We start from the raw sequence: 15,528 nt of genomic DNA, 5'->3' as shown, positions 1-15,528 counted from the left end.
TTGTTCTAGAACAGGAGGACCAGAGGCCAGCAGGGCCCTTGGCAATGCATGGCACAACCATCTCCTCCAAATATTCCTCGCAGGCTTAAACACCATGGGTAGCTGGGACATCTACTGTCTAAGGCCTTCCTGGGGCCTGGGGAACTGCCAGCCACATGTTGACTAGGAACCGCTCCACATGTCCCTTAGGTTTCAGGGTGTCAACTCAGAGGCAGCCTTGGTGCTGACGAGGTTCAGCCCTCAGGGATTCCTCAACCTCCTCTGACTCTGAGGAAAGCTATCAGACTGCTCTCCAGACTTCCTCCTGCTAGTCACTGAGATCAGCCCACTAAGTCTTTCCTAAAACCACCTACTGCTCCCAAGGCTTCTCTGAGGATGGGACAGGGCAGAGAACCCAGAGCACAGGAGGGGACCTCCTCCTCACTGGGCCAAGGTGGAGGCAGACAGAGGTGGGCTGGGGTGCTGATAAGGTCATGTGCTCAGGAGGGGGGTTAGATGGCTGGTAAGTTAGGAGGTGGCTTCCCAGGGGAGGGAGGGGAGCAGAGGGGAGGGCCCGGCTGAGGCACATGGCCCTCTGGAATGACCACTGGAGCAGTGGCATGGCTTTCTGCAGCTGCGCTACCACCCCGGGGCGGATGCGGAGAACACGGGTGGACATTCAGGCCACCCCTGGCTTCTGGTTCTGCTGGTCTGAGTTCTACCGAGCTAGGGAACCTTGTCTCCTCCTCCAGACTGTGAGGGAAGCTCGGGACCACTCCTTAGTCACCTTACTTTCTCTCCCTGAGCTGGAATGATGCCTGGCAAACAACAGCCCTCGGAAACTTCCCGTGAACTCCCTCGAGGCTCAGAGCAGCCCCAGACTCCTTTCTGCAGCCGCGTCCATGGGTCTGGGCACTTGCACCGCGTTCCTCCTTGCTCTGTCCATATTCTTTTTGATCTCAGACTCTCTTAGACTAGTCCAAGAGTTCCTTCAGCAGCTTCCTCCCAGGTTTCCCTCCTCAGTGGTACCATCTGCATTTTATTCTTGTTGGAGTTTTGATTCTAGAAGTTCACAACTCTCCTGAGTTCACCAAATGTGAACAAAAACTTCTATAAATGGCTCCTTGCGGAGCCAGACTCCAAGATGGTCCCTGATGAGCCACCGCTCCTGGTGTTCGGACCTCGTGAGGTTCCCCCAACACTGCGCAGGGTCAAGCTGTACCTACCGCGTGACTGGCAAGATGAGGCAGAAGTGATGGCATGTCACTTTAGGATTAGGGCATAAATGACTCTGCAGGCCTGTCCCTTACTCCTCCCTCCCTCCCCGCAATGTCATCGACAGCCCTACAGAGGCCCACACATGAGGAACTGAGGCCTCTTGCCAACAGTGTGTGATCCTGGAAGTGGATCCTCTGGCCTGCATTGAGCCTTCAGACGACGGCAGCCCTGGCTGCCAGCCTGACTGCCACCTTGTGCCTTGGAGATCCTGAGCCAGCAGGACCACTCAGCTAAGCTGCTCCCACATCCCTGACCCTCAGACACTATGTGAGAAAATAAACATTTGTGGTCTCCAGCTGCTTAAGTGCTGGGGACATTTGTTATGCAGTAACGCTAACTAATATACCCCCAAGACTGGCACCCACCCAGGGCGGATGGGGCTCCCACTGCCCGCATGCCCGCATGCCGCAGGCACTGACCAGGCACCCTGGCGCTCTGAGGCTTACCATCACTGTAGTCAATCGGGGAGTATGCGCCAAGGAACAGGGAAGCAGCAAAGCTACTGACCAAAGAAATTCTCTGTAAAAGAAAGAAACACAGCCAGAGAGATGACTCACTTCTACACACCCTAAGCTACTGATGCTTCTGACACACACACACACACACACCATGAAAAGAGTTTTAAATTGGGGAAGGAAGTGGAAACTTTGAGCAAAATGCTCAAGTAACAGTGGAGACTGAGTATCTCAGAGAAGAGCAGGTGGAATACCAAGAAACGACTCCTCAGGAGAGCACTCACTCTGCAGTTTCTCACAGGCCATACAGCTGCCCGATTCAATAAAGACTGAACACAGAAGCTGTGGAGAAAGCCATGCTTCGGGACGCTGGTTTTCCATCCAGAATCCATATGCTGGGGAATGTGATGTCCTGATTTTCTCCCACCATTTCTGCAGTCTTCACATCTGGTCACAACAGGACCCAGAACTAACCAAGATGCTCTTGGGGGCTCAGGAGAGCTGGCCCCTCAGAAGCCACAGACCCCAATCATGAGCCAGAGGAACTGACAATGGGTTTTAAATGTCGGCCTGAGGGTCTGTGCTTTCACATGAGAACCACAGGCCTTGGTCCTGTGGAGAGAATTGCTGTCACCTGCTGTCCCCCATCAGGCCACCTTTGTTCCACACACAGAATTTTGGGAGGGTTTTCATCCCCCCCACCCAAAGCCCACATTAATGGCTAGTGCTGCAGAATGATCTGGAACCTTGAATCATTAAATAAATGAACTTCACATTAATTTGCAAGATTAAAAAGGCACTTTGATTTAACATGAGCAGATCATTTTCTTGTTACAAGGTGAAAATCACTAGCCAGGGTGTGGAGCTGCTTCTCAGGCAGCACTGAGCACTGGCTTTCAGCAACTGTGGAGCCAGGAATGAAACCGGGTTCCTGTGATGCAGGCTTTGGCTGAAGGGCCACAACGGGGGACACAAAGGCTCAGACCTACACACTTCCAAAGAAAACACTGATCCCCTGCCAGTCAAGTGCCTGGTAGCCATCCTGCATTAACCATACAGGAAATTGAGTGGGCACAGCCAAAGAGCACCCAGATCTCCTACTCAGGGGGTCTCAGGAAGACACCAGTCCCCACAGCACCCACCCTGACCTTGACCCTGACTCCTTCTGGTCATGAGAGCCCCTGACTTCTCTCTCCCACATTCTACCCTTTCTCTTCCCTTTGGAAACAGCCCGACAATGAGAAAAAAGCGAATTGAATATATATCATTTTCAAATGTCTGGCTCATCAATGTTTTCAGCCACTGCACAAGAGATATATTTATGCTAAAGTATGATAAAAGGAATTCAACTGTGACTTTCAGTCAAACAGGAACGTTTAACCAACCTCCGTGTGTGAGTAGGCCTCGGTGTTCTGCTGGTAAATCTTTGCGATTTGGTTTCCTGTAAAACGCTGGAAAAGGAGTGTAAATTCTTAGAAACTCAAATCCTACACAGAATGAATAATCAACTCCATAAAGTGAGCTCAATGTAGCATGCTCTGCATATTGGTGGGTAGAACAGAAGCTTTTAAAAGTAAGCCCCAAATCTGGAAATGCTTGGTATCTGCTGAACACCCAAGGCAACTTGATTTTGGCCTTTGAATCCTTAAAATGCTCTTGGTAATCAAATACTCAGGCAGTAACAATCGCTCTGCACCCATGGGATACGGAAGTGAAGGGCTCCTGGGCCTTCCTGGGACAACCTCTCCCCTCTCAGGACTGGACAACACTGTATAAATAACCCTTGCTCTTCACACAGCAGGGTGGCTGTTCTGACGAGGGCACCAGAGCAGGGGACTCAGGTATTTCTCCACTGCACATTCTTCTTATTCAGGTAGCCTAAGTAGGGTTGGCCCTATCCCCAAAACCTCTACTCCAGTAAGGTCAGGTGACCCAAGCTGGGTGAATCACAGCAACCTCTGGGACCATGGCTGAAGCCAGCAGGACAGAAGCATTCTTTTTCTTTTTAACTTTGCCAGGCATTGCACCAAGCGTCTTACACGCACTGACTCCTCTCAGCTTCCAATCTACCCAAAATGTAAGTCCCATTGTTATCCCCAGGTTACAGAAGTTGAGACAGAAGTGCCATCCTCGCCCCCATGCACAGTGGCTCAATGTGAGGAGCACAGCCATGTGCACACCCCAGGCCAGCCTGGGGACACACAGGAGGCCTGTCCTTGCTTGACAGGCACATAGGGCAGCAGGTGGCCTGGATTAGGACCCAGGTTCTGCAGGGCTGACACCCCCATGAGCTTGCATGATTCCCACAGAGGCAGGTTGCCAGCTATGTCCTCCCAGACATGCAGTGAGAAGGGCCCAGAGCCTGTAACCAGCCCATCTTCCCAGTTTCCAGCCCAGCATGGGCTCTGCCCACCTCATAGGCGCGAGACCCTGTGAGGCAGCTGAGAGCCTGGGCCCCGCCTATGGCAGCCTCCAGCCGGCGGCACTGGGTGGTGGTGCTGGAGTCCATCCACACTGGGCAGTCGCTGATGGAGAAACAGGCCTGGAAAGAGAGGCAAAGGCACAGGCTTGAGGTCTGTCCACTGACTTGGAGAGCTGCTGCACCCATCACAGCAGGTGCAGCTTCCCAGGTGACCTTGGAGACTATGGGCAAGCCCTTCATGCCTGAACCTCTGCCTGGCACAGTGGGCTCTCTCCCTGAAAGCCTGAGATTAAAAGGCTCTTCGGGCGAGGGAAGTAGCTGCAAGGAGTGAGCACAGCAGCCACCAGAAGTGAGCAGAGAGAGCTACAGCTGCAGCAGAGCATAGGTTTTCTGGGGTATTTGGAACCCAGTGGGAAACGAGAGGCCCAAGCCCTGCCTTCCCAGCAGCATCACTAGGAGACACCAAGCACCAGGGAGATTCCTGACCGGGGCGTGGGGATGAACCAAACTTGCTCTGGGCAGGAGGGGACTCATGTGATGAGGATGGTTAGCACCTAACCCTCTGTGCTGACACCAGGCAGACTCCATCCAGGTAGACAGGGCAGACCATGCTCACAGGACTACTGCCAAAGCCACCTTCTTACACCTTGACAAGCACAGAAATCCCAGACCCCAGGGCCTGTAGGTCTCCCTTCTCCCCACTTTGCAGAAGTTTCTCAGTCTCATACAACAGGCCAGTTACCTGCAGCTGCTGGTGTAGTGGAAGGTCTGGTGATAGGCTTGTCAGCACCCGACTGGCCCCGGCCTTCCAGTATATACTCCCATGTTGCTGTCGAGGGGAAACCCAAGCACACGTTCATACGGCCATACACTGGTGTCACGGCCTCCTGGAGACACAGAAAGACCCCAGACCACACGCCAAAGAACTGGGCTTCAACCCTGCCCCTGCCACTTCTTAGTCACAGAGTTCATCCCTTCTATGAGACTCGATTTCTATTTTGATAAAATGGGGAGGAACTCTGCCCTGTCCACCCTAAAACTTATAGGAAGGGTCCAAGGAAAAACTATTGGTCTGGATTTTAGTGCGTTTGGTAAAATTGTATTTAAAGATATTGCTTGCAATATCATCTGGAATTCATTTATTTATTCAGTAACCCCATTCATTCATTCATTTAACAAACATTTACTGAGCACATAGATCATGCCAGGCTTGGGACAGATGAATAGGATATTACTGTCCCTATTCTTCAGGCTACTGGAGTTGAGTCAGGGGAAAAGACACAAATGTACAATTACAAAACCCTGGGAGCCGCAGTGAGAGGGCTGTGGGAACAGGAAGAGGCACCTAAGCAGCTGGGATACAGATGGGTAGAAGTGGATGTGAGTACAGGAAAGAGTCCCATAGTAGGGTGTGTGCTCCATCCATCCATAGGAGGGGGCGGCCTGGCAGGTCCAGGGAAGGGTGGCATTCTAACTGGTAGGCCTGAGGCTCAGCAAGGGGGTAGGGAATGGGCTGGAGAGGTGGTGGCCTGAGCACCGGGGGCCTGATACCCATACTCCGGAGGTTGGGGTTTATCTTGGAGGTGGTGGGAACCCTGGATCACAGGGAGTGACATGGCCAGGGCTTAGAGTCATGGAGAAGGTAGGCTGGAGGCAGGCAGGCCCAGAGAAACGTGACAGGCACTTGGCCTGGGTAAGAGAGGTGGTGCTGCAGAACGGACAGCAGATTCAAAAGTCCTCTGCAAGTCAGCAGGACGTGGGGACCCTTGGACATGGAGTGGGAAGACAGAGGAGCCGGGGATGACACCTGAGTTGTGCCCCTGGGCAGATGGGGCGAATTCCCTGAGCAAGGGAACCCAGGGAGAAGGTGGTCTGGGGAAGACAGGGCGCTCAGTCCAGGACACGCTCTGTTTGAGGCATCTGTGGGATGCCCGGCCGTGGCAACGGGGGATGTCTGGGAGGGAGATGGGTGTCCAGGGCTGGGGTTCAGGTGAGAGAAGTAGGAAAGATCACCTAGGGAATCTCTGTTTAGTTTAACAAGGATCAGAACAATAAATCTCTGTTAGGTTAGTGGGGAGAAAGGGCATCTTCAGAAAAATTAGTAAGTGTTCTCTAGTGAGGATGTTAAAACATGGCAGTCCAGCAAGGAGAAAAGTAATTCCAGCATGACAAAGTGATTGGAGGGTGAGCCTGGACTCAGGTCCTGACTTCTTCTTGCAGCTATGTGACCTTGGGCAAGTGACACACCTCTCTGCGCCCCATGTAAGCATCAATGATGAGAACAGTAGCTAAAATTTAAATAAGCTTTCCTAGGTACTAGGCATCGCTCTATGTATTTAACACTCACAATGACTCCATGACAGAGGATACCGAGGCACCAGAAGGCTGGAGGACATGGCCCAGGCCACTGCTTGTCAAGGGCAGAGCCGAGGACCGAACCCAGGGACATGCCCAGAGCCCGTGCTAACCACTCCACGGCACCACCCCGTGGAATTGCTGTGAGGATTAAGGTGGGTAACGTGCGTAAAGGCCTCACTGCTGTATCTGGCATACGCTAAGTGCTCAGTCCATGTTCCTTGATATTATGGTTACTAACCTTTCTATCGCTGAAACTACTATCATTATTAGTATCGTTTTTTTACTTTGCTTTTACTTCCAGGAAATGGAAAAGCAATTTTTCTACCCCCAAACAGTGATAAATTCTTGTCAAATGCTTCCTCCATCCCCTTTGGAGGACCTCTATTCGGTCCAAGTGTCCTATTTTGTATAATACTTGATCATAAGAACGGTCTCAAATCTTTTTGCAAGGCAGCAAGTTACAGAGTGTCCAAGGTAAAACAGTTTTAGGGATTTTTGCTAACAGTGAAATGGGTGCAGTGGCTTTTGAGAATGAGCACCTTCCCTCTGAGGGGAGCTGTCACTTTAGCATCTACACCATTGCCCAAGACAGCCACCCTCCCGTGGCAGAGAGAGACCGCTGCAGACGAACCTGGCCTGCCCCGGACAAGGCTAGGACTTGAGAGAAGTCGAAGCCTGAAGCCTTCATCTTCTCCAAGATGATGTCTAGAGCCTGAGAAGAAAAAACAGAATCCATCATGACCATACTGAACCACTGAATCAACCAAACACACAAGCCGCAGCATTGAAATGCAAGCGCCGCCATTTCAGCAGAGGACTCTGGGCAGATGATGAACAGGGACCTGAGGACTCGGGATTTGTGCACACTGGAACATGCTAATTAAACAAGTAGGCATCAATCGAACAAAAAGGTCAATTATGCTAAAAATATTTTAAATAAAGGGGGTCATAAACCACCAGTCCTCAAATTTTGCTTTTCCCATTTGTGACTTCTAAGCACTCAGGAAGATTAAAAAATAAGGCAGCTCAAATTTTGGTTTCTTTTGTTTGCATTTTCAACCCACCATCTTAATGGCCTGACTTCACTGCAACAGGGAAGTGAAGAGCAAAGTAGAGGGCTCCCGTGAGAGCGGGGCTCCAGACCCAGACGCCCTGTGTCCAGGAGACCAAGGTTGGAGGGAGTGTGTAGAGACAGTGGCCATCTCCCCCTAGCCCCCATTTCACCCCCACTGTCTGGCTGGACTCTTCTTTCTAGCAAGTCCACATGAGTGGGATGGATGGCAGTGCCCAGCAGAGCTTGACATGACCCCTCCTAATATTTCACAGCAGGAATTAGAGATTCACCCCGGCCTGTGTTTTCCTTGAGGGCAGAGAAGCCACTCCAGCTTTTGCTTGACTCCACCATCCCCACCCTATCCTGGAAGGGCTCCTTTCAGCCCTGGCCGTGGCTGCCAACTCTAGCCCTCTTTTCCAAACCTCAGGCAGGGAGTGGGGCACAGCTGTAGCAGGGATCAGCAAAGCTAGCAACAGGCCCAGTCCTGGGGGCAGCTCAGGATCAGAAATCACCTTGACCACAACCCCAGCCTGGCTCTCTCACCCCCTGTTCACCTGGCAGCTGAAGGCCTTCGCCTAGCAGATGCCCTTGACATCATCACTGTGACCTCTTGACACCAACCCTTGCTTCTGACCGCCAACCCTCCCACCTCTGCCCCACGGTCTGGCTCAGCCCTCTGAAGTACCTTCCAGCCAGCCCAGGGGTGGGGAACCTGTGGCCTTCCAGATCCTTAAGTGTGGTCTTTCGACTGAATTTACATTTTGCAGAACAAATCCTTTGATTTTTATTAACACATTTTTGTCTTTTACATTTTTATTTTATTTTTAAAATGAATGTACTTAAAATACCAAATAATAAATTTCAACAAAATAATCCTCCCAAATTGACCCACACAATTAGAACATTAGTGAGCCATAAGGGCTAAATTGATGCTGCTACGTTCATGATTTAGTTCTAACTTCCCCCGCCTGACAAGTGCCGCTACTGCATGAGGCTGGTTGGTAAGAGTTTATGGGGGTCGAGTATGGCAGTCTGTTACCAGCTTTTGACAATGGTGCACTGTGTTTCTGTTTGAAGTGGAATTTGTGAATAGCTGCACAGCTCAACAGTATTTTTTAATTCTGTCTGCTTTACAGCCCATATGTCAAAGATGACCAAGAGAACGCTGAAGAAAGAAAACAGATTTTTTAATGAGGACTGGAAATTGAAGTATTGTCTTGTTTCTGCTAAAGATAAGATGATTTGCTTGCTTTGTGATACTGCAATATCGACATCAAAGAAATTCAATGCTCATCAGCATTATAACAGTCATAAGGACCACAAATATTTTAAATTAGAGGGAGAGGCATGAAAGGTTGTATTATAGAAATTAAAAAATGAAAAGCAAAAGCGAAGACAATTCTTTCCTTTTTTTTAAACCTTAAAGTAGGACTTCAAATTTATTTTGTTTGTTTAAAGTACATTTTGTTTTTTTTTGAAAAGAATCTCAGCAATTACCAAAAAGGAACTTAATTTCTTTATTATGACCTTTAGTCAGAATGATGAACACTATTTAATTTTGGAAAACTATTCTTTTTTTTTTTAATTTCAGAATATTACGGGGGTACAAATGCTTTGGTTACATAAATTGCCTTTGCACCATCAGTGTCACAGCTACAAGCGTGCCCATCCCCCAGACAGCAGGCACCGTACCTGTTAGGTGAGAATTTACCCATCCCCTGACAATTCTTTCAAGAGAAATAAAACCTGGAAATAATGCCACTGAAGCAACTTATAAAATAGCTTATATACTCAGGAAAAAAGGGACACCATTCCATGATGCAGAAACTGTGAAAGAATGCATTGTCAAAGCTGTAGGATGCTTAGACCCCAATAACGTTTCAAGGCACAAACAACTGTCTCTTTCAAAGAGAACCGTAACTGACCGGCAGCATGAATTAGCCTTCAACTTAACAGAACAGCTTCATGCAATACTTCAAAAGGAAAATATATATCATTCAATCACTTTGAATGAATCAAGTGATACTACTGACTCGGTGCAGGTTTTATACTTCATTTAGGTCATAACAGAAGATTTTCTTTGCTACAAAGAGTTACTCGCTTTGGGCACTCTTGCAAACAGAACACAGGGAATAGATATCTTCAACAACTTTCAAGATAAATGTCATGAAGTTGGATTGAATTTGGTAAATTTAGTGAGTTTATGTACAGACAGTGTACCTTCCATCACAGGAAAACATGAAGGGCTTATTGCACAGATAAAAAAAAGTATTAATAGATCCAGATGCTCTCATTTCTTTTCATTTGTATCTTGTAACAGCCAAATCTCTGTGCTAAACCTACTATTTTTTTTCAGCTTTTGTTTTTTTTTTTTTTTTCAGCATATTATGGGGGTACAGATGTTTAGGTTACGTATGTTGCCCTTGCCCCCCCATCCCCCTCTAAGTCCGAGTTTCAAATATGTCCATCCTTCGGGTGGTGCGCATTGCACTCTTTGTGTAAACCTACTATTTTAAGTGACACTTTAAAACAAGTTATAAGTATTGTTAACTGTATTCATGCAAATGCAATGGCATCATCAATTTTGTAACATGTTAAAGTTGAACTGATGAGGTCTTCAGTATGGATTTGCTCTATCATTCTAAAGTGCACTTGTGGCTGGGTGTGGGGGTCACACCTGTAATCCTAGCACTCTGGGAGGCTGACGTGGGAGGATCCCTTGAGCTCAGGAGTTTGAGCCCAGCCTGAGTGAGACACTGTCTCTACTAAAAATAGAAAAATTAGCCAGGCCTGGTGGCATGCGCCTGTAGTCCCAGCTATGGGAGTCTGAGGTAGAAGGATTGCTTGAGCCCAAGAGTTTGAGGTTGCTGTGAGCTAGGCTGACACTATAGCACTCTAGCCCGGGCAACAGAGTGAGAATCTGTCTCAAAAAATAAAAGAAAGAAATAAAAAGTGTGTTGGCTATTGCAGGGACAGGTGTTAGCCAAAATTTTATCTCTGCAAGGATTGCATCATATCTGTGTGATACCATGTAAAATCAAGATGACTTGAATATTTCTTTGCGAGGTAAAACTAAATCTATATATGGTATGTGGCAAAAAATCCAAACATTTCTAAAATAGTTATCTTTTGTCAAAACACTTCTTCTTCAAAAGGAAATTTTTGTATGAACATTTTCCCCAGTTAGCAAAGGTTATTGATGAGCAGGATGATATATGTGAATCATGTGAAGAACGTGTAGCTGTTACAAACCTATTATAATAATTGGAGACTACAATGAAAGGTTCACTGACTTTGAGTATCATGACATCACACTCAAATTAGCATTTCAGTTTCACCTAGTTGATATCACCAAGGCACCTAAAGAACTACAGATGGAATTGATTGAGCTCTCAATAGGGGACATTTTAAAGTCATTGTTTGATGCTAAGAAAGATCCGATCGAAATAAGGAAAAATGCAGTAGACTGCCCAGGCCTTTGGCAACATGCCCAAAAAATACTTTCTTGCTTTCCAACCATTTATTGCTGCAAATCTACATTCTCCTACCTGACCCCAATCAAGATGCTCTTGAGGTCACAAATGACTGATACCCATCTAGGGGATCAACTGAAACTGCAGACCTCCATGCTGCAACCAAATACTCAAATGCTTTCCAAAAAAAAGCAGACACAATAAAGTCATTAAAAGGTTAGTTAACTTTAAAATTAACAAATAGTTTTCATTTTTTAAAATTATTAAGTACACAGTAGTTAGATTTTTATAAAATAATGTACATTTTTAAGTACAACTAATTGAAGTTTCTTGAATGTGGCCTTATTTGATTACAGCTAAATTAATGTGGCCTTTCAATGTGAAAAAGCTCCCCACCCCTGAGCCAGCCTGTCTAGATAAAATCCATCCTTTACCCCAATTCTCCAGTGTATGAGTCAGGGTCAGGCCAATAAAAAAAGAAATCATACTAGCTATTTTTAACAGAAAGAATTTAATATAGGGAATTGATTAAACAGGTATTAGTGGACTGAAAAAAAGCTTTTGGCAGACACACTAAGTGCTGCCTTTGGCTGGTCTCCAGTTTCAGAGTCTCAGGGCCCCTGTGGCATTTGAGGCAGCCTCCAGCCCTGTTGTGCCTGTCCGTGCTGTCCACATCCTGGTCTTGTGGCCCCATGGGTCACCAGATCTGGCCACGGGCATCTTCCTTTCTTATTGATCCTGAGTAGGCAGGCCTGGCTCAGGATTGGTCTGAGCTGGACTGGTCAGGCCATAAATTAACATGCTGAGTGCCCCTACCCTGGCTGAGGGGTCTGGGGGACTGAGCACTAAGACCCCAAGGGCTATCTTTGGATCTTAGGATACAAGGGAGGCACACACAGGGCCTGACTGCAGAGTGTTTGGGAAAGATTTACTCTGCAGTATCTTAAACACGGTTACTGGCAGGACTTGGCAGCACTTGCCAGCTGCTGTGGCTCCAGTACCAAGTCGTCTCAGCCTGGGAGTACTGACACTAGCTGAGGCCGAGCCTGGCCCAGGAACCATGTAGAAGAGGACCTGGGATACTGAACGGATACTATGAACTGTTTCCTGCGGGCTTCCTAGCAAATCACCAAGTGTGCTGGTGAGACAGGCTGGGGACAGAAGGGAACAAGAATCCCTGCACTTACCTGGACCCACATCAGGACTGGAGAAGTGACCGTCACCCCATCCTGGTGCACATGAACACCGCCCTGAGTCCTGCAAGAACAAGAGAGAATGTGGGACAGTCTCAGGGCAGGCAAAGCACTGCAAAGCCCTCAGGGGCCCAGTGGCAGATGACCCTGAACACCTCCAGCTGAAGGAGAACCTCCTCCCAATCTCGAGTGGGAACTGTAGATTGAACAGGCCTGAGAGCTGCTAAGATGGAAAGATGGAAAGAGAAGGCATGGAAATTTCCCAGAGTGACCCAGAGCTGGCAATTCTTAGAAAACACCTTCTAAATAAGCCCCTAGACATATGAGGGGCTCACCCTGGAAGGCAGGCTCAGTGTCACCTGGCACAGCAGTCACGAAGGAACTAGGGGAGTGCAGGGTTGGATTAAAAGCCCTTCGAAACACGGGAGGGGAGGGGTGGCCACATGGAGGTACTGTGTCTGCAGGAAGAAGTTCTTGGCTATTGCAACAGACCAGGGAGTCCTTGGACTGCGAGCCCTAGGTTACCTAGAACCCTCTCTCTACCTCCTCACCCCTACAAGACTTTTGTGCAAACAGCTGATAAGTCCAACCCTTTCAACTATGAGTTTAAAAGAGAAAACAAGGCTCAGAATACACACCAGGATACTCTTAGATAACCCTGTGATCCAGCCATTCTTTTCCTAAGTATCTAGTCAAGAGAAATGAAAATATGAGTCCACAGAAAGATTAGTACACAAATGTTCATAACAGCCTTATTTGTAATAATAAACTGGAGTCAACCCAAGTGTCTCCAAATAGGTAAACAGATAAACTGTGGTATATATACGTGATGCCGTGCTACAGAGCAATAAAAATTATAAAGTATTGCTATGCACACCAACATGGATGAATGTCAAATCATGCTGAGTGAAAGAAGCCAGGCATAAAGGAATACATATCACATCATTCCATTCATAAAACAGACTGGAAAATGCAAATTCATCTCTAGTGAGAAAAGCAGATCCGTGCTTATCTAAGTCCAGTGGGGGAAAAAAGGGACAGGCTAAATGGCACAAGGAATATTCTGGGGGAGATGTAAACATTCTGTATGCTGTTTGTGGTGGTAGTTTCACAGGTATAGGCCTACACCTGTCAAAACACATTGAATTATATGTTTTTAATGGATGCCATTTTTGGTACATAAATTATACTCAATAATACTGGTGTTTTTGGAAAAAGGTGGAAGAGAGCAGCAAAACTTTCCTATATACAAAAAAAACTCACCAGAAAAAAATAATGCCTTTATAAAACAGATGAAAATTTTACCTAGATATTCCACTATTTATTTGACAACTTAAAACTGGCAATTTCAGCTAATACTGTGATTGCCAGGGCTGGGAGGAGAGGACCATGGAGTGGCCGCTAATGGATACAGGGTGTCCTTTGGAGGTGATGAAAGTGTTTTAAAATTAGTGGTGATGGTTACAAGTTCTGTGAATATACTAAAAACCACTGAATTGCACATTTTAAAAGGGTGAATTTTATGGTAAGTGAATTTTATCTCAACAGAGCCATTTTTTGAAATAAAAAGATATGTGGGGGGAAAATCTATATTAATTAAGAAAAAAAACCCCATAGTTTCACACAGTTGAAGTTTACTTCTCAAGCATGCGAAGCACAATCCGTAGGAAGTGAGGAACGGGAGTGAAACTCCGCCGCACACAGTTATTCAGGGACCCAGGTTGATGGCAGCTCTGTTATCTTCAGTGTGTGCTTCCAGGGTTGCTCTGGATACCCACATCAGCTAGCAAATGGGAGAAGAGACAGAGCAGGAGGTTTTCATTGACTAGGCCTGTTAGAGGCCTATTCGCTTTTTCCTATATTCTACCAGTTAGAACTCGGTCCCACGGTTGAACTAAACTGCAAGAAGACGGGAGTGTGCCTGGGAGGAAAGGGAAATGAGTTTGGAAGACGGCTGATCAGTTTCTGCTAGAAGCCCCCATCCCACACTTTCAGTAGTAAAAAGATAAAATAGAAATAAGCCTAAAAATAATTATATACACTGGGTAGTTTTTGCTCTGTTACAAACCACTTCAAAACTTAGAGGCTTGAAACCACTACTAAGCTCGCAATTCTATCAGTCAGTCGCTGGGCTGGGCTCAGCTGAGCAGTTCTTCTGGGCTCACTCATACCTCTGGGGTTGGTTAATAGAGGGCTCTGCTTATGTGGTCAGCTAACAGTAACTAGGGGCTGGCTAGCACTCAGCTGGGGAAGTGGGGGCAACTAGGCCACATGTGTTCAACCCTCCAGCAGGCTAGCCTGAGCTTGATCATTTGGTGGCTGGGCAGGGTTCCAAGAATGAGAGCAGAAGCAAGCAGGCCTAGAACTGGCAGAATGTCACTTCCCCCACGTTATATTGGATAAAGCAAATCAACAGGAAGGGAAATGACTCTTTGATGGAAGGAGTTGCAAAGTCACATTGCAAAGGGCATGGGTACAGGGAGAAATGGAGAATTATGATTATTTTTGCAGTGTACCACAATGGGCAAAATCCATACATTAAACATGAAAATACATACGAAATGTTCAAAAGAAGATGTGAACAAATGGAAAGACACAGCATGTGCATAGACAGGAAGACTGAATCTCATGAAGTTGTCTCCCTAAATTAATTTATAAATATAAATATGACCTCAATAAAAATACTAACAATTTTACATTCTAGAACCTGAAAAGCTGATTCTCAAGTACATTTTGAAAAAGAACGAGAAATAATAGCCATGGAAATTCTGGAAAAGAAGAACAATCAGAAGGGACCAACAATTCCAGATATTAAAACATATTGAAAAGCTGAGATAATTAAAACAATGTGTCACTGGCTTATGAACAAATCTACCAACCAGTGGAACAAAAGAAAAAGCCCAGAAACAGACCTAAACAAGCATAGAAATTTAGCATATGATAAAGCACTCATCTTAAATCAGTGAGGTAAGGATGGACTTCTTAAAAAATGGTTGGTGTTAACGACTGAAGAGTCATCTGGAAAAAATTAAACTTGGATATAAATATCATACCATGTACTTGAATAAACTCCAAATATTTTTATATAAGAAAGCTGAAATCTTATAAGAAATAGATGAAAACATAGGAGGATTACTTCATAATCTTGAAGATTAAACTATGACTTTTAAACTATGACTTTTAAACTATGACTCAAAATCTAGAAGCAATAGAAGAGAGTGTGAAATTCAATGACATAAAAATGAAAAGCCAATGAGTGGAAACAATAATAACAACCCATACACAAGTAAAAAACAAACAAAAATCTGGGAAACAT

At 46.4% G+C, this 15,528-nt stretch overlaps 1 protein-coding gene across 2 annotated transcripts in view; it reads right to left on the bottom strand.

Annotated features, from left to right (window-relative positions):
* The window catches only part of XYLB (xylulokinase homolog (H. influenzae)), a 44,780-nt gene that overhangs the window by 22,354 nt on the left and 6,898 nt on the right, over window positions 1-15,528 (bottom strand). For both annotated transcript variants that reach the window (XM_012638809.1, XM_012638800.1), the window contains exons 3-8: window positions 12,207-12,276; window positions 7,124-7,204; window positions 4,877-4,963; window positions 4,126-4,254; window positions 3,098-3,163; window positions 1,704-1,776 (exon numbers count right to left, since the gene is read on the bottom strand). In XM_012638809.1, coding sequence (XP_012494263.1) covers window positions 1,704-1,776; window positions 3,098-3,163; window positions 4,126-4,254; window positions 4,877-4,963; window positions 7,124-7,204; window positions 12,207-12,218 — 448 coding nt within the window. In that variant the 5' untranslated portion in view covers window positions 12,219-12,276. The remainder of the gene's footprint in view (window positions 1-1,703; window positions 1,777-3,097; window positions 3,164-4,125; window positions 4,255-4,876; window positions 4,964-7,123; window positions 7,205-12,206; window positions 12,277-15,528) is intronic.

This window comes from Propithecus coquereli, unplaced genomic scaffold (assembly GCF_000956105.1).
Source record: "Propithecus coquereli isolate 6110/MARCELLA unplaced genomic scaffold, Pcoq_1.0 Scaffold1, whole genome shotgun sequence".
Lineage (NCBI taxonomy): Eukaryota > Metazoa > Chordata > Mammalia > Primates > Indriidae > Propithecus > Propithecus coquereli.
The sequence above is the reverse complement of the archived record's forward strand: the minus strand, read 5'-3'. Positions and strand labels throughout refer to the sequence as shown.